General features: G+C 44.1%; 1 protein-coding gene across 4 annotated transcripts in view; it reads left to right on the top strand.

Moving 5' to 3' along the window:
• Positions 1 to 14959: 14959 nt before the first annotated feature.
• The window catches only part of NTPCR (nucleoside-triphosphatase, cancer-related), a 32689-nt gene continuing 28047 nt past the window's right edge, over positions 14960 to 19601 (top strand). For 2 of the 4 annotated variants that reach the window (XM_045537012.1, XM_045537013.1), the window contains exon 1: positions 14960 to 15137. In XM_045537012.1, coding sequence (XP_045392968.1) covers positions 15104 to 15137 — 34 coding nt within the window. In that variant the 5' untranslated portion in view covers positions 14960 to 15103. The remainder of the gene's footprint in view (positions 15138 to 19601) is intronic. The other 2 variants (XR_006731297.1, XR_006731296.1) reach the window with 2 other exon arrangements.

The following is a 19601-nucleotide window of genomic DNA, read 5'->3' on the forward strand; positions in this document are numbered from 1 at the left end:
CCTGACATTTAAAGTCATCATATGGGGACACAAATCTGCATGGTCAAAATTATCCTTAAAAATCCCTTAAGTTTTCTATACAAACTTCAGAGCTCCAGGTGGCCAGGAGCTGTCTAGAACCAGTAACAATTTAAAGGCAAGGTCTTTTCTTTAAAAGGCATCTACTTATTATTGGCCAATGGCTCCTAGGGTAGAAGAATGGGTAGTGCCTGCACCTTTAAAATTACTTCTCTGTCACTTTTAATAGGATTTTATTTTGTTATTATTCTATACTTTTTTGCTAAATGGCCCCCTCCCTAGTTTCCCATTGGTGACATGTATACACAGTGTCATACCTTAGAACATTTGTTTCACTTGATCTCTCTTTGCCCAGTAGAGACTACGTAGCAGGCTAGAGAGGGAAGCAACTACTCTCTTTGAACAGCATGCTTTCCTAATACCTAACTGCTTTGATTTCCCAGAGCCAGCTTTTCCCGTGCACCAGATTTAACTAGAATATATTTGCATAATAATATTGCTAACTTAAATTTTCTGTGGTCATGGCAGGAGTCAGAACCTTTCATTTGAGCTGCAGTGGGCTCTGCATGTGAACTCTTATCTGTTGAAACCACAGGAGCAGTTTGAAACTGGCGAATCTGACTTTTCCCTCTTATACTCCTCCCACCTGCAGTGTGCAATCTTCGGTCTACGAATGTTTAATTGTTAAAGATCTCAACAAGTTTCCAGTGTCTACTTTGTCTGAATTCTACCACAGCTAATAAGAGCCAGAGCCAACATTTTCTTTATATCTGACAAAGGATTTGTGTCTGGAATCTATTAAAACTATAATATTAGAACTCAGTAACTAGAAAATAATCCAATTAAAAAATGGGAAAAAAATTGAATAGAAATGTCTCAAAAGAAGATACACAAATGGCTAATTTGGAAGATATTCAACATGATTAGTTAGCAGAAAATGCAAATTAAAAATATGACAAGATGATCACTTAATGGATAACATTTTTTAAAAAAAAATTGAAAATACCAAGTATTGGCAAGGACATAGAGCAACTAAAACAAGTAGAAATGTAAAATGTTATAACCATACTGATTATTTGGTAGTTTCTTATAAAGGTAACATACATCTGCCATACACTGCAACTATTCCACAACTGGGTATTTACCCAAGAGCAATGGAAACATATATCCACACAAAGACAGGCATACAAATGCTTATAGCAGCTTTGTGGGGGGCAATACCCCCAAACTGGAAACAATTCAAATGTCCATCAACAGAGGGATGAACTCTGGTATGTCCATACAATAGAATACTACTACACAATAAAACGGAATGCAAAGCCCCTTGAAATAAATTCACAGACCTATTTATTTCTGAACATCACACCTTCTCCTTCCTTTTGTTTTCTCTAGTTTTTGTAGCTGGGCACCTCCTCCCCACCCCGGGTGTAGCTCATGCAAAAAACAACACAGATGAACAAAAAAATATTAGAAGTGAAAAAAAACAAACACATACAAAAATATGTGCCACCTGGCGTTCTAGAATACACAAAACTACCCTAGTTTGACAGAAATCAGATCAGCGTTTGTTTTTGTGTGTATGGAGAGGGGATTATTTGGGAAGGGACACAAGAACACTTTCCCAGGTGATGAAAATGCTGTCTGTCTTGATATGCATGTGTCAAAACTGATTGAAGGGTAGGTATCATTTATTTTTAAAAGTGTCTTGTCTGAGGAGCATGGCCATGGGCATCAAATGAGGTACCGTCTGCAAAGCATTAGGCATAGAGCCCAACGCATAACACAGTTGCATTTTCCCAAGTAGTATTAGAAGCATCTGGTTCCAAAATGGAAACCATAACGAGCTAAAGAGAAACATGTATTGTAAAAGTCACCTAACAGTTTAAAACTTCTCCCCAAATCCCGAGATTTGGGTTATTATGAAAGGAACTCTAACAGCTTCAAAGGGAATGAATTAAGGGGAAAAGGAAGAAAGAAAATGGCTTCTTTTCAAGAGATAAGAAGAAAGAAAAGCTTAATTTTCTCTCTAACTAAGAACAGTGCCTTTGTTTGTATAATTACACTACTGCTTATTTGTAAGACCCAGTAGATAGGCAAAACGTGCATGTTCGAAGTTCACAATTTAACATGTTTCAAATAAAGCAGAAAAGCATTAATTATAAGTTGTTTTTTTAAATTACAGTAGGAGCCCATGAGGTAGTTTAGTAAAGTCCTTCAGTTTTCTAAAAAGGACTCGAGGCTTAAAGTTCATGAGTAGCTTAAAAGCAATTTATGTCCATATAAACCTACACAGATGCTTACATGATCTAGAATCAAGAGACCACTGGAACAATTCAAACCTTCTGACATGGGGGAGAAATAAATTAGCCTTTATAATGTGGAAAGGGGAACTGGAGAGTATCTTGTCTAAAAAGAACCCAGAGATTGAGAACAAAAGTGCAAATTTCTGCCATATTCCATGATATGGAAGTGGTTCTGAAATGTTATTTAAAATAAATTCATAGAGCTATTTATTTCTGAACCCTGTGCAATGTCAGGCTGTGTCCCTTCTTCCTACTTTTGTTTGCTGTTGCTTTTGTAGCTGGGATTATATAAATGGGTTTATACAATGGGCCCATGTACCCAAGAAGCCCCGGCTCTGAACCAACCAGGGCTTGGTATTAATCTGTTGTCTTGCCAACTAGTCCCGGGATAAAAGGTGCCATTTGCAGGCACTTGGTGTTCCCGAACCAGCCAGGCATGGCCTGCCCTGAAAGGCTGGGCTCCTGCAAAGCAGAGCGACACCCGAAGAGGGACGGCAGACTGGCCAACACAGCCGTCACCCATTGTCAGCAGACAGTGCTGTTTGTGTCGAGTGTCTGTATGGCTACACTGGTGAGCCGTGAACTTGACATGTTTTACAAGTAGGGCCTCCGCACCAAAGCAGAGTCATTGCACTTACACAAAACGCCATGGCTTGCAGACCCTGCATCTGTCTTTCCCAGCCCACCCCAGTAGTAGGCTGACTCAATGACTGTTTCTTGACTGTCCATTGTGAGAGCCACAGGATGTGGTGGTGTAATTATCTTTAGGCCAGAAATGACAGTAGGAAACTATTGTCATTGAACTGGAATCCCAGAATTCACTGTGGACCGTGAGATCCTGGTGTGTCAGGCATCAAACTGAAGCAATGAATCACAAATGAGGACACGTGGTGACCGGGGACATGGCAGCTCACTAACGCTGTGGCTTGACATCCCCGGTGGATGGAGGTCTGAACAGAGCTAGCACAATAGACTGTTGCCCCCTCTCCTGCAACTCACAGGCTTGAGCCAGTTCACTGTCCAGCCCAGGGCCCCGTCCAGAGTGGGCATGAAGGCGCTTATGGTGCAAAATGGCAGGAGCCGCCCACTCCCAGCATCATGCAAATGCAGGTGGGCATGTGCACGACCCCTCCAGCAATCATCTCCTTAAATTTTGTGCAAGAGTTCTTCTCCTGCCCCGCCCCAGCCCCCGCCCTAGCAGAGCCCCTTGAATGAAAGGAAGGCCAAGCCCCCTAGAGGCAGGACCCTGCTCCATGGCAGAACTTTACACTCAATCTCACTCCCAGCCTTCTCCAAAAGAGCCTGGGGCCATTTACCAGAGTGACTGTGGATTGGTGAAGGGTAAAAAACCAAACTCTTCAGGGATTACTGGACGCTGGCTCTAAGTGGAAAGTAATTTCTGGAGCCAAAACACTCCTTTCCTCATCAGAGAGAGGCTTGTAAAGGTCAGGCGACCAATTACATTTTTCTGTAATTCCATTTCACAGTGGACTCAGTGGGTTCCAAACCCACCCTCTGGTGGTTTGTCCAATGCAGTATGCATAACTGGGATACACACACCCAGCAAGTGGCACAATCCCCACATTGGTTTCCTGACCTAGGAAGTAAAGATGTTGTGGGAAAGGCCAAAGGGAAGCTACTAAAGTGGCCTCTACTTAACAAAATAGTGAACTAAAGAAACTATATCTATGGAGGAATTTTAGAGATTAGTGCCAACTAATCAAGGACTGGAAAGATGCAAGAGAGTGATTCCTACCATGTTTCATTCTACTCACCTATTTGGTCTGTACAGAGACAGAAGAATCCAGGAAAATGAAAATGGATTATTGCAAACTTAATCACGTTGTGACTCCAATTGCAGCTACTACTCCAAATGCAGTTTTATTGCCATATCAAATCAATACATCCCTAGCAAGTGCATATAGCTGGTGATGTGATGAATGCTTTTTTCTCTACACCTGTTAGCAAGGTCAATATGAAGCCACTTTTTTTTTAACTGCCAGGGTCATAAACATGTCTTCACTATCCTATCTCACAGCTATATCCATTCTCCAGTCCTGTGTCATATTTTAGTCCTCAGAGAACTTTATCATCTCTCCATTTCAGAGGACATCAGTCGGGCTTAGTACATTGGTGATATCATGCTGATTTTTCCCTGGTGAACAGAAAAAAACAACTGTTGGGAGATGACTTATTTCATGTCTTATAAGCAGAGACACTGACTAGCTTTGTTCTGAACTATCTTTTCAAGGAAGTTTGTATGGTGGGCAGCCTTGGAATGTAGACATAGTGTCTCCCTCCAAAGTAAAGGTTTGGCATGCTTACCATACAGAATAATGATAATGTCTACTTCTGGAACAAAAGGCAGATGTGCTTACCACCCATTATAAAAGACTCAGGTTCCCAAAGCTCAGGATTCTACTCCTATAATGGAACCCGCTGTCTGTGCACGTGTCACATCATCCTCTTCATGTCCCCCTGTAAGAACTAGGGCTTGGGGAACTGGTTCAAGAAATGCTGACACTTTGGTTACTGTAATTGCTATGAATAATGAAATCCTTTGCCTCTGACCCAAGAGTCTCATGTCTTCTACCAACAACATCCATGAAACTGTGGCAGGTAATTTGTTAGCTTACAAGTAGGGTAAGATCTCAGGGGATTCCCAGCCCTTCACAGCAATTACTCTAGACATCTCAATATGATACCAAAGATGGAAAGTAAATCCCACAAAAATCTAGAGAGGTACAACTACCCTGGATAAATTTCTAGGGGACCAGTAGTCTGGACACTGTCAAGATATCCCTTCCAAGATGAAAAACAAGTTGCTGCATCTGGCCTCTCTTAGCACTAAGAAAAAGCCAACACATACCTCATCCATGCTTGCTACTCCAACCCACTTATTGAGTAATCTGAAAAGCTGCCAGTTTGGGATGGGGCCAAGAACACGGTCCACGGTATTATGGAAAGGTTTATCCTCCATTCTGTTATTCCACACAGCGTGGCTTCTGACCAAGGGACTCGCTTTTCAGGAACTGAAAAGAAGCAATAGGTCAATGCTCATGGAATTCACTGGTCTGACTATGTTCCAAGTATCTGCCTTCACAGAACAATGAAATACCTTTTGGAAACTCAGCTACATTGTCTGCTGGGTGGTATACAGATGTAATATATGTTCTAAATCAGCAACCGTTCTGTGATTCTGTTTCCCACAGCCAGAATTCATGGCGCTGGAAGTCAAGGGGTGGCAATGGGAGTGACTTCTCTCACCATCATCCCTGTTGAAATATTTTTTTCTTCCATCCCAATGACTTTGGGCTCTGCTGGTCAGGAGGTGTTAGTTCCCAACTTCCACAGAAGACACACGAGTGTTTCCATTAAAATGGAAGGTAAGACAGCCAGCTGGTGACTTTGGGCTGCTCATGCCCATGGATCAAGAGGAAAGAAGAGGGTTACTGAACCGGCTGGAGTGACGGATCCTGACTGCCAAAGGAAGGCTGGGTTGTTACTGCACATGGCAGGCGAGGAGGAGTATGGTCCAGAATGCAGGCAATTCCCTGGAGCCTCTCTCGGGACCTGTCCATCCCCTGAAAAGCCTGTGAAAAACCGCAGCAACCCATTGCAGCAGGATTGCTAATGACCAGACCCCTCTCAAATGAAGCAAATGACCATGTGGACCCCTGTTCCAGGCAAGGAATCACCACCAGCAGAGGTGCATGCTTAAGGGCAAAAGGAATTTGACAAGGGTAGTAGGAGGCAGTTATTAATACCAGGTATGGCCATGTGACCAATCATGGAAATGAAAAATGAAGTTTGAGTGCTATTTCCTGGTTTTAATACGTACACATTCACCACAATTTTCTTCCTGTTTTCTGTTCACCTATTATCTAGCATAACGTGTTACTAGTGGTTAACCTTTATCTCAATAGCTGAATTACAGGCTACCACTCAGTGAGAAATGGATGATCTTAGGATGGATAAAGGAATTTTTTTTATCTTTTTTGGGGAGGAGGGTTAGCAGGTTTTGTACGAGGAATCGCTGCACCATGCTGGACAGAAGAATAATGTCACTGTCATCTTTACCTGGGAGTCCAGTTCGGTTAAGTGCAGTGTCACGTGGATGCCACCTTGACACAGGGCAGACTGTGATGACTCTGGACTGTGTCAACGTCACAAAGCTGGATTCACGTTTTCCAGAATTCCTTCTCTCTGTACTTCTGGGTTAGCTTTGCCACAGGAAGTGTCTTGTACAAGACTTGAAGGCAGCAGTAAAGTCGCAGCTGTGTGTTTTGCCCACAGAGAGGCAGTTCCTGCCCTGGCTCTGGGGCAGCTGTGTGTGTCAGCGCTGATCTGCCAGCCCCCTCGGTGCTGGTGGTACACTCAGACCCTCGGCTCCTCCAGCACCTGCCACAGTTCCTCCTTCAGCTCCTCCAGATCCTGGGCCTTTGTGTGCAACTCAGAGGCCAAGGTGCCACTCCAAGTCGTGGAGGCCGGAGTTAGTGAGAAACAGGCTCCAGTTTGTCCTTGTTCCCACTGTCCTGGCCAGCTTCCCTTCCTAACTGCAGCCTGAGTGACCATTCGGGACAGCAGGCTCCACACTGGACACAGAGGCAAGCTGGCCCCACCAGCTCCCACAACTGTGGAAGGTCTAACCCTATAATAAACTCCTTTATTCTCTCACCCATACAGGCTGAGTTTCTCTGATGAAACTATGTCTGGAACAGAGGGCAAGATTATTAATGGAGTCATCTTTAAGTCAAGAGAATTTCCTAAGAGAGGACATATGTGCTTGAAGGAACCAGAGCAGTAACTGGTGTGGCAGTGGCAGGTTTCCAAGGCCACAGAGGCAGAGCATTGGCCGAGCCCCCCTGCACGGGTGAGCCCCGCAGGGACAGCGAGTGACAGCGTGCTCTGTGCGTGTGTGGGGGGAGGGCCCTGTACACAAGGGCGTGAGAAGGATATCTGGCTCTGGCCGCACATGATCTCCCAACACACAGTCCCAGCGACGTACGACAGCACCTGAAGATCAAGGCAGGTGTCAAACAACTTTAAGTGAGAACAACCAACTTTAAGTCCTTACCGGATCACACCACCCACGGTGATGATTAATTACAGGTGTCAGCTTGGCTGGGCCAAGGTGCCCAGGTAGATGGCGGAACATTTAACTGAATGTTTCTGTGGGAGTATTGTTTTTGGGTGAGATGAACATTTCAATCAGTGGCCTTTAACTGAAACAGAACGCCCTTCTCCGTGGGTGGGCCTCGTCCAATCAGTTGAAGGCTTGACTAGAACAGAGACTGACCTCCTCATTCAAGCACACCCAGCAGATTTTGTGGGAGCCAATTTCTTAAAACAAATTCCTCTCCCCTTCTCTCTCATCTCTACCTCTCTCTCCCTCTCTGTCTATACACATAAATACCCACCCTATTGCTTGTCCTCTCGAGAACGCTGACTAATGCACTCACAGTGAAATATGAATTAATTTTTGAATAATTACTTGCAGTCACCTTGTGAAAAGCATGGTTGTATTGCATTGCATTTCTGTTTTAAATTTCAAGTGTAAACATTTTTTAAACTACACAGTATTTTATAATCCTCTTCTCCTACTGGCCCTTTAGCTCACTCTGATCCAGGCGTGCTAGCCTCCCTCCCCTTTCTCAAATGCACCTCAAGTTTTTTGCATTTGTTCTTCCTTCTGCTGGAAATGCTGTTGCCTCAGATGCCTGCATGGCTTGCTCCCTTGCTTTTTTCAGAATTTTAGTCAAATGTGTCCACAGAGAGGCTTTCCCCATCCTCTGCTCACCTTGAGCGTCTCTAAGAGCCGCAGCTCCAGCCGCAGAGTTTAAATGGGTGTGGTTTGCTTGTGTAGACGTGGCATGAGACAGGGCCACTCCCTCCCCAGCTTCTTAGCTGTCTCCGGTGCCATGAACAGACTTTCAGCTGCTTTCTCAATTCGGTGCACAGAGCCCACTTAAGGGGTTACATCTGTGCCACACAATTGTTTTATAACAGCCATTTTCAGGGCAATTACTGAGCCGCGGTAGTAATGGATCTAAAGACATCTCGATGCACTTGGATTTCAACAATGCACTTGGTCGTCAAACAGGGAAATGAAATCAAATCAAGTTATGCATGAGAACAGGGCAGAAGCTGCTTTCCCTTCACCTGATGCTATGCGCTTGTGGAGAATTAGGGTCTTTACTCCTGGTCACGCCTAATCCCACAATGTAGTGTGTGTGTGTGTTTGTGTGTGTGGGTGTGGGGTGTGTGTGTATGCTTTCAAAAGTATTATTCATACTATGGAAAACACCGAATACAGAAAAGTATAATGATGAAACTTAACTAATTTTCCCACCATTCATCCTCATCATTGATAACATTTCCGATTACTTTTTCCCAATTTTATTATGCAGCTGTTTTAAATTTATTTATTTTTATGCAGTTGTAGTCACATTGCACAGGTAATATGCTATGCTGTTCATTTTATATTATGCTATACATTATTTCATAACTATCTTTCCATCGTTATCAGTTAAATTTTTTTTCTGATTGCAAACAGTTTTAACAATACTGAGACTTTATAATTTCACATGCCCCAAGGCACAGCCAGCTTTGGGTGAGCGTGATTCGGGGCTCAAACAGTTACCAGGAACTTGGCTCCTTTTGTCTCTCTCTGGCTGGAGCCATGCTATCTGGCATGGAAAGAGATAAACTCTGCTTCCTACTCATAAAGTGGGCAATTCCTCAAACATAAGAAAGGGTTTAGATGCATAGTGGCTAAAATAAATTTTAACTATGCTATTTCATAAGACAGTTGTGAAATACTGAATGAGATACTGCATGCAAGAGCTCAGCACAGTGCCCGGCCTGCAGGAGGTGAGCGTGATAAACTTTAAGTTTTATGATGATAAGGAGGAGGAGGAGAAGCTGCTACTTGAACAGGATTGCACTCTACAAACCTAACTTATATCTTGGCACATCAAGGTGAGGCAGCGGGTACAGTCTGGCTCACAGGGAGGCCACTGCATCAATCTAGAAGAAACACAGGGAACAGAGGAACCAGCTAAACGATGCCACGGCAATACACACACCAAACCCCAGACAGTGAAACACTGCACAGGACCAACCGCTGGTTTCTTTAACAAAGAGACTGCAAGAAAAAAATAAGAGACAAAGGAGGTCTTTTCTTTTAAAGGGATACAAAATGCATTGACTCATTGCAATGTATAAACCTTATGCAGATCTTGCTTGGTGCACAAGGGTCCCCATTTCTTCACATCCTCACCAACACTGGTAATTCTTTGGTTTTTGTTTGTTTATTTTGATAGTAGCCATCCTAACGGATATGAGGTGTGCATAGAATTAATTGTTATACAGCATTTATTTTTAACGTTTATCATTAACTAATTGTGTTATGCACACTAAGGTGGCTTCCAAACTAGATTATAAATATTTTTGGGACAAGGACACTATTATATACATCTTTTATTACCCAATCATGCCTAATAAGCACTCTGTATGTGTAGAAGGGATAAATATGATTGTTGACACTGCAGTTACATTTATTCGGAATGCTAATATGTGCATTCGGAATGCTTTCCCAAAGACCTTTACCCCAAAAGAGGGTTTTAAAAGATGTTCCACTGAAAAATAGACTACCGAATTTAGAAACTCATTTATTAAGCAAGTATGAACCGAACACCTGGATGCTGGGGATCCAGGGAAGAATAAGCCTGATCCAGTTCTTCTCTCATGCAGCTTTCATTCTAGCAAAAGAGAAAGTCATCAAATACATTTAAAAATAACTACTCATTTAATTACAATTATGGTAATTGAAACAAACTAGAAGCTCAGGAGGCTAAGGGAGCCTATAGCAGGGGCATTTGGCATGTTCTGCAGGAGGTCAGGGATGATGCATAAATGTTAGCTAGGGGAAGATGATGTGGGAGAGAGCCAGAAGAAACAGCATGTGCAAAGGCCCTGTGGCAGAGAGGAATGTGGTCCCCTTGGACATGTGAGAAGAGTTTGCATCTCCCCCATACTGAGCAGGAGCTTTAGGAAACTCAAGGGGTGGCCTAGCCCTCCCATATAACAATGCCATCATTTCTGCTTACTTTCCTGCACCAAGGTGGTATAGGGGCATTCTTAGTATCTTGCTGGGTTGCATCTGGGCAGGGCTTGAAATGTAAGGGTTTGCGAGGCAGTCAACAGGGTGGGGCACTGAGTCTTTTCCCAACAACTCTTAACTATGATCTTGCCCCAGCTTGGAGCCTTGTTATAAAATAAAGTGAGGGGGTCAGACGGAGGGATCTTCAGATGGAGCAGGCTCTGTCTGTCCACATCTCTCTAAAAATCTGCTTTATCTCACACTAGGGTGACAGAAATTGAGAATCCAGCATATTTGTTTCACTAGCCCATGTGGAGTTGTTCATGGGGAAGAACAGAACCTGCCCTAAAATGCCCCAAATTATTTATCGGTCAGTCACAAATTAATACATCATCCGTCCACCCCACAGGATTGGAGACCACACACGGCATGGATTGGGGATGATGAAATTTGACCCAGGAGAGAAATCGATGCATGTTGCCCCCTCTGGGGAGATGAATGATACCCAATAAAAGGAAAAGTGAATGATTCCTAAAGTTCTCCCTTAATTTCCAGTCAGCGGGGACTTTACCCACTTGTCAGGCAGATGGGGCTGAAACTGTCCCCTCAACGAGGAACGTAAAAAGGGCAAGCGAGACAGCGTGGGGCACCGACATTCCTGCGGGGTGCACACAGCTCATTCAAACCGACGGCCCACTCTGCCGGAGCTCCATGGTGCACACAGTGCTGGGGGTGATGCAGTCTGGCCAAATTCAAAAGCAATTAATTTCCTCTACATTGGATTTATAAGGCAAGACAATGCACCCGGAATAAATACCACTGAGTTTACACCCACATCTGCAGACAGACACTTCATAATGTAGCAGACTCGGCTTTGGCACCAGGACGGTGGCAGTGTCCCTCCGTGGACACACAGCCTCACACCCAAAGTGCCCTGGGGTGAGACAGTGAGACTCGATCGCTGACTGACCCAGGATTCTCCAAGTCGGCCCGTCTACGAGGACATATGTCAGAGCAACTATTATTCTGGACAGCCCTATGGAGAAGAATGAGATTAAATCAGGCAGAGAGAGTCTCTCCATTATCTCTGTTCTCATAGCCATCCCAGAGCTATTTTAGAATTCTTGTCACACTCCGATAAGGAAAAAGCAACCAAAGGACCATGTCTGCAGTCTCTGTGTGACCCTTCCTGTTTTGTGACATTGTCCCCGATCTATTTTCAGAACAGGAGTTAAAAAGCTGCATCAGTGAACAGAAGCACAGTGTAGAGGCCGGGAGAAAAGACTTTGGTGCCCAAATGCCTGGGTTTGAATCAAATATCACACACACACACACACACACACACGGCCAATGATAGACCACATATACGACAGTGGTCCCATAACATTGTAATACTGTATTTTTACTGTACCTTTTCTATGTTTAGATACACAAATACTTAACCTTCTGTTACAACTGCCTGCACTATTCAGTCCAGTAACATGTTGTACAGGTGTGTAGCCTGGTTTCTGCACGTATAAAATGAAGTTTTTGTGATGATTAAAGGAATTAATAGAATTTATAATGCTCTTAGAGCAGAGCCTGGCACATAGGAAGCACTATGTCAATGTTAGCTGTTACCATTTGTCAAATGCATGAAAGCAGTAAAAGGTACAGACTGTGTTAAATAGGCATCTATTACTACCACTGACAGGACAACCAGCTCAGAATGAACTACCAGCCCTTGACAGGTAAGAAGGAAGTGGCTTGTTTACCCTCATGAAACCTTTGCTTTACCTCCCAAATGCTCCTCTGTCCTTTAACTACAGAGTGACCATCCAGCCAGGTGTGCCCAGGATTGAGGGAGCTCCTAAGATGTGAAACTCACAGTTTTAAAACTAGAGGGGTCCTGGCCAAAGGGGAGATATAGAAACAAAAGTTTTTTTCAGACTTTTGATGACTTTATAATTGTAGAGAGGGTAGGGGTGTGCTTACAAACTGTTTTAATACAGAACTGTACTTTATCCTGTCAAAACAGAGGCTGCACCCAGGTGCTGCAGGAAGAAAGAATTGGAGTGACTTCTTCCTTAGGTAATTCTATCTTGTGTCTTAGCTCAGGCCACTATGACAGAGTACCATAGACTGGGTGGCTTAAACTACACAGCATTTGTTTCTTACAATGCTGGAGGCTGAAAGACCAAGACCAGGGTGCCAACGTGGTTGAGTCTTGGTGAAGGCCCTCTTCCTGGTCTACAGGTGCCAGTCTTCTCCTTGTACCCTCACATGGCAGACAGCAGAGAGAAAGTAAAAGAAAGCTCTTTCCTGTCTTTTTGTAAGGGCACTAATCCCATTCATGAGGGACCCAGTGTCATTACCTAATTACTTCCCTAAGGCCCACCTCCTAATACCATCACCTTGAGGGTTAGGATTTCAACAATATGAATTTGAGGGGGACACAAACATTCAGTCCATAGGACAGTGATTAGAAAAGCAGAAGTTAGATTCAGCAGGTACAGTACTTAATATCCTATTCATTTTAAAATTTGTTCCTATTTATGCCATCTTCTCTTTTGTTGTTAATCTCTAATAAAGTATTTAATCTATGTTGTTATTGATGTATAACAACACATAGAGCAAACTGTACAAATTAAAAGTATTCAATCATAAAGTGAAGACACCCACGTAAACACCACCCAAATAATTAGTTTTTAATGGATTAAAAACATCCAATTATAGAAGAATTTTATTTCTGTTCTCTGAGACATCAATTCTCTACATCTGGATTCTATGTATCCTTGAGCTCCTTAAACTAATGCCAGAATTCCAGGTACAGCATCAAAAGAAAATAACCCAATTTCTAGTGACCCTTGCAAATCCAGATGTTTTAGTGATGGACAATGCTGTACCACTAACATTCAAAATTAACATTTTTGATACAAGAGATACCCATGATTAAATACAGGTTTTCTGTCTCTTATTTTGGAAGCTCTTCCTATGGATTTGCTTTGCTACATCAGTTGTTTATAGTTTACAATTTGCAGGTAGGTGTAAAATAATAGAGGTGAAAAGGCCTTAATATTACCAGATGGGATAACAAATACCTCCCTAAGGGACTGTTATAATAATATAACATTATAAATGCAGAAATGATGGTGACAGCTTTGTGCAAATCTGACTTTTTTTTTAAGCAGCAAGACACTGAGGCCATCTAACTAGCATATATTGCAGGCTAAAGGGAAACTAGCCGGTCCATGTGTGGGCACAAACCAATTAAGTGGAGAACTTACTGAATTGCTTTCTCAGCCAGGATGAAGGATTGCTCCTAAGTCAAACTGTGTAGATGTTTGACTGAAAGAGTTTACACGTAAATCTGGCCCAAGGTAAATCTGCCACTTCATTTCCTTGGCTGGAACACTTGAAATGGTTACATGAGGCAGGGGAGCTACTTAAATCTTTGCGAGAGGAGGTCCTCCAGCTGGGTCTTGCATTGGTTTACACTTCAGTGTGGAGGTAAAAAAGGGACGCTGGCTTCCTATGCATGGCTGAAGATGGGCAGTCTGCCTACACCAGGGGTTCTCAACCCTAGAAGACTTTACAAACTTTTTGGAGCTTAGAAATAATAATAATAAAAAAAACACGCATGCTCAGGACTGTCCTAGACCAATTACTCCTGTTAAACAAGGCTTCTGGGAGATCATTGCTTTGGACCAGTCTTCTGCACTGGGCCCCTGCAGAGGAGACCAAACCAGGATGGAGTCACTTGTGCTAAGTAAATAAGTGCCAGGTAACCACACTGCACTTTAAAATGGGCAGGCCAGCTTTCCTAAAAAAACAGAGATTCCAGTCAACCTGAGTTAGCGCAATAATGAAGTCCTCTCCCGCCCTGTAAGGAAATAACTTTGAAATGACCACTCTGCTTTTTGTTTTGTTTCTACTTTTTTCAGCCCTTTTCTGCACATAAAGCCGACCTCCTCTGCTCAGCTCACTGGCACACTTATTCCATTTTATATTTATATTTTATTGTATATAACAAGGTATTGCCCGATTCTAGAGTGTAAATAAAAGCCAATGAGATCTTTAAATTCGTTGTAATTTTGTCTTTTGACAGATCTGTGTCTCTGGAAGTGGAGTCCAGGCATGAGAGCAAGTTTAGAAATTCCCAAGTGCTTCTACTCTGCAGCTCTGGCTGGAACACTGGGCAAACCCTTGGAATCAGCAAGTCCCCTATTAGAGGAAAGCGCCCAGGACCCTTCTACAGAAGGGCTGTCCCTGCAGCCTGGGGAAATGCAGTTCCCAGGTCCGGGTCCCGCAGGCAGAAGTTGGATAATGCCGCTGAGCAGCAACGGTTTAGTAACTTACATCCTCACTTACTTATCTTTGCAAACACTCACAAAAGCCCAGAACCGAGGTCAAGACTACAGGTACCCCCCAGGTACTGGACCACCACCCTCCCAGCCTTTTACGGACACGGCTGCACCTGCGCACAGGCCGAGGGCGGAGTGCGCACGCGCGGACCGGGCCCCGGGGGGGGGGGGGCCGCGGAGGCGCATGCGCATGCGCGGGGATAAAGGCGGTGCTTCCGGTCGGGGCACCACCGGGGGGCGGGGCCCGAACCGCGACCCCGGCCCAGGCCTGACGCGGACCGCGACCCCGACCTCCGACTGCGACCCTGCCCGCTCCGTGTCCTCCAGTCCACCGCATGGCCCGGCACGTGTTCCTGACGGGGCCCCCAGGTAACCCCGCCGGGGTCTCCACTTCCGGGAGGCCGAGCGGGTGAGGGGCGCGCGGGCTGGGGGCGGCCGGCTCCGGGGCTCTGACCTTTAACCTTCCCAACTTAAGCGGCAGGCCTGGTAGTCTGCAGGCCGTGAGCTCTTTCCAGAAAACGTGATTTTGGAGACACAGGGTCGATAGGATTAGGACGAAGCTGCTCTGGGGCGCTGCGCGGTTCTTCATTGAGGCACGAAGCGGCCGGGCGGTCACTTCCGAAGTTCGCAGCTGCGGTCGGTGTAGACGCTGTCTGCGGTCTGCGACAGCCGGGATGCGACGCGATATGCCCGGTTTCTAGTGACGCTAGATGGTCAACAGGTGCTCCCGCCGCCGTGGCTGGTGGCCAGCATTCAAGATAAAAAGAAGGGGGAAACCTCAGTTGAAGGATAACGAAAGTGAAGATAGAACCTTCCCCCCCCCATCCAGGTTCACTCACCCCCTGCATTGCCTGCATGGATGAGGCCGCAGGCGGAGAGAAGCCTGTACCTGCAGGATCCCCTCTGAGACGCCCACGTCTGTAGCTGTCCCGTTCCCTCCTAATGCCTCTGTCCGATCCCTCAACCCTGCGGGCTGTGGAGTTCTCATCTGCGAGATGGGATAATGTCAGGTCAAGTGAGAGACTGCAGGAGGAAATGCTTTCAAATCGAGGCGCTACCCGTGTATCAGGTGGCACTAAAAGAAGAGCAGAAAGGTAGTGGCAGTATCAGATAGGCTAAGGAAGGAAGATGAGCTAAGATCGGAGAAAGTGATTTCTTCACCCTGTTTGCAGGGCAAGTCTAGTTTTGAAGTTGGTTGCGGGTTCGGGTGTCAAAGATTGTAACCCTAGGCCTAGAATTCTCTTTCACTTTATTTTGATGATTATGTTTAGCTTTAGGTAGCAAAAGCGACACTTAATATTGCAAACTTTGGGATTCATTTTACCAGGCAATGAGCGGGGATAGGATGCAGGGGGTTAGGAGGATCAGGGTGGTTTAAGAAATGTCTGATATCCAAAGGCACTCCCAAATATTGGAAAGAACTGACTTCTGAAAATTGGTTTGTCAGTGTTTTATTTGAAACTTGAAATGCAGTTTGATACTCAGCAGGCTGGTCCCAAGACATCTGTGTGTTTCATAACAGAGGTGTCCTGTTGTCCTGACCGTACTGACACTGGCTCTTTCTGCTTCCTTTATCAAAGTTTTATGTGCACATAGTTGAAAGACTCAAATGCTCTGTTAAACCTGTCCTCAAACCCACCCACTTTCTCTTCCTAATGCAGTTACAGTGTAACTTTCTTTAGCTCCATGGCCATTGTTTATAGTATTGTGACTGTGTAAAAGCTAATCATGACAGAGCCAGGTAGTAGTCTATAATTTTTTTCTTTTATGCACACTTTTGCCCCGTTTGGAGTTACTGTCTGGTGTTTTCATTTGCCTGGTTTCTTTCTATCACCAACTCTGTACCAAACTCTTCCTCTGTCTAAATTTTCTCAAGATGTTCAGACCATCAAGTAATGTATCCTCTTAGCTCACTTTCTATTGCATCGACTCTCAGTGCCTCGGTACTTAGCATTTTTCCTGACTTCCAACTGTCCGCACCTATGACTCATCTTGGAGGGCTTTCTCTGGTCACTAGACCACACTTGGCCTGCACACAGGGAAGACTGGAAGAACCAAAGAACTCCTGTCCCCCAGGGTTAGCCTTCAACCCATGATTGGTGGCAGTTAGTGGATAAACTCTGAGTTTCCCACCCCTCAGATGGGATAATGTGAGCCACGTGCCCTAAATTACCTCCTAGGATTCCCCAGTGGGATGAAGCGCCAGCTGCCCATGATGGTAACTGGCTTGTTAAAGCACCTGTGGTCGTGTCCTTCCCTTCTCTGACTTTCTTCCCTACCACTGCATCGTTTTGTCACTGCCCAAGTTAAACTACCTACACTTGAGTCTTTATCTGAGGGTCTACTTAGGGGAGAGCCAGAACCAAAGCAATCGTGGAGCTTTCTGATTGGCTGTTGTCTGTGCAGGGTATGCAGCTGTCATCTTGGGGTCTCCTGCAGCAGAGGTCACCTTAGCCAGTGTAGACAGCACTGGGGTAGCAGCTTAACTAATGAAGATGAAAAAATTAACTGAAAGAAGATTTCTAGAGCTGAAGAAGCCAGAAGGGACTTGACCCAAATGCTTCCTGTTTATTGCCATACTATGTTCTCCATAACGTACGAGTCCTTACAGCACACCCTTTGTGAACAGGAATTATTACAGTTGCTCCATTTTATCTTTTTCAAAATACAAATAGCATTGTTTTTTCTTAGAATAAGAGTAATACCCATTCAGTATAAGAACAAAAAAACAAATCAAGAAAGCTTTAAGGAAGAAAGTGACAATCACATGAAATTCCAACCTACAGAAATCAACGCTGAAAATCTTTGTCTGTATTCTTCTTGAATTTTCTTCTGTAGACACATACATATTTCATCTTTTTTAAAAAAAATAATACAATAATACTACATATTTCTGCTGTTACTTAATCTGCTTTTTTCCCCCCTCACATATTATTTTCATATATTGTGGTCTATTTCCCATGCTAATAAATATAAGTAAATAATATTCTTTTTAAATGATTGCATGATATTCTTGTGTATTTATGTGCTATTATATACGTGGTGCCATAAATTAACATTACCTTACTGATCAACATTTAGGTTGTTTTCAATGTTTTGTTATTATAAAGAATTCTGCAGTGAACATTGTAATTTACACATCTTTGTACTGTTACCTGATTATTTACCGAGGAGGAATTCCTAGTAATAGAACTGCTAGGTGCTGTGGTAAGGCATATTGAAATTGCCCTTCGCAGAGGAATACCAGCTTACACATTCAACAATGCCACTGGCGTGCATTAAACAGATTCTTCAGGTGACTTCCCTAAAGCAGTCATGACTGAGGGACAGAACTGGGATTAGAACTTTGTCATTTTATGTTCTACACATACACAGTTCTCTTACGAGCCACACGTTCTCTGTGGTTCGCTGTAGCTGGAATCCTCTTGGGTTGCTGTTCATGTTCCAGAAGGCCAGATGCCATTATTTTAGTGTGAGGTTTGAAGGAGAGATACATTAAATATGAATAATCATATTTTATTTCGAGGAAGCTTAACAGGCATCTTGGAGAGCCCTGCCGACTCTGTGGGTAGCCATAGAAATTACATGGTTTGCAACTCTGTAGTATCTCAAATTAGCTCAATTGCAGACCTGCTAGAAGTTTTCTCTCTCTTTCCATTTTTGGGTAATCCTGATGCCACTTACTTATTGGGAACAAGGCTCATATACAAAAAATTTGTGGTAAGAGATAAAGGCCTCTGTTGAAAAACGTATGGTCATTATTAAGTTTGTAGCCTTGGGTAAGTTACCTAACCCCTGTGTGCCTCAGTTTCTTCATCTGCAAAATAGGAATAAGGATGGTAACTGCCTCAGAGGGTAGGCATGAGGATTTAACCAAGACAGTGCTTGTAAAGCATGCTAGAACAGCGTCTGGCCCCATAATGTCAGTGATTAGTTTTATTATGTTAGTTAGCACCCGGTGGTGCTTGTAAATGCAGTAAGAGTTCATCAGAGTGGTCAACAGGTGAGGCTGGCAGGAGGAAAAAGGGTCAGAGGTGCATAGATTCAAATTTGAGAAGGGGTTGGGGGTAACGCGAAGGAATGCTTAGGGACCCTGGAGGAGGTGATGTTAAAAGGTTGAGAACCTCATAGGATTACTCTTGTGAAAAAGTTTAAAAGTGACCATTTGTAGGGGCATTCTTGGTGTTTAAGAGATGCGTTTTCGAGAGATGTAGCATTGTAAATCCAGGGAGGAGTGCAGTGATTTTCCCAGGTGAGTGTAGATCCGTAGTCTCTTGAAAGTTGAAGTCCGAAGGTGCCCAGCCTCTGACCCGAGCATGACCAGTTTGCTTCTTAGGTGGAAAAGTGAGGACAGTAAACCAAGGAGAAAACAGAAGCTTGTCTCATAGGATGCAAGTTGCAAAGTCATCCAAAAACCACCCATTTGGTTCTGGGATGACAGAACTAATAATGTTTGAGACTTAAAAAAAAAAAACTGAAGATATCATTCGTATTTTTATGATGCCTGTTTCTACTTGAGATTAAAAATTTTTAACTCCTTGGCTGGGCATGGTGGCTCACACTTGCAATCCCAGTACTCTGGGAGGCCAAGGCGGGAGGATTGCTTGAGCTCAGGAGTTCTCGAGACCAGCTTGAGCAAGAGTGAGATCCTGTCTCTACTAAAAAAAATTGAAAAATTAGCCAGGCACAGTGGTGCGTGCCTGTAGTCCCAGCTACTTGGGAAGCTGAAGCAGGAGGGTCGCTTGAGCCCAGGAGTTTGAGGTTGCTGTGAGCTATGATGATACCACTGCAGTCTAGCTGGGGTGACAGAGCAAGACTCTGTCTCAAAGAAGA

Source organism: Lemur catta, chromosome 25 (genome assembly GCF_020740605.2).
Source record: "Lemur catta isolate mLemCat1 chromosome 25, mLemCat1.pri, whole genome shotgun sequence".
Classification (NCBI taxonomy): Eukaryota; Metazoa; Chordata; class Mammalia; order Primates; family Lemuridae; genus Lemur; species Lemur catta.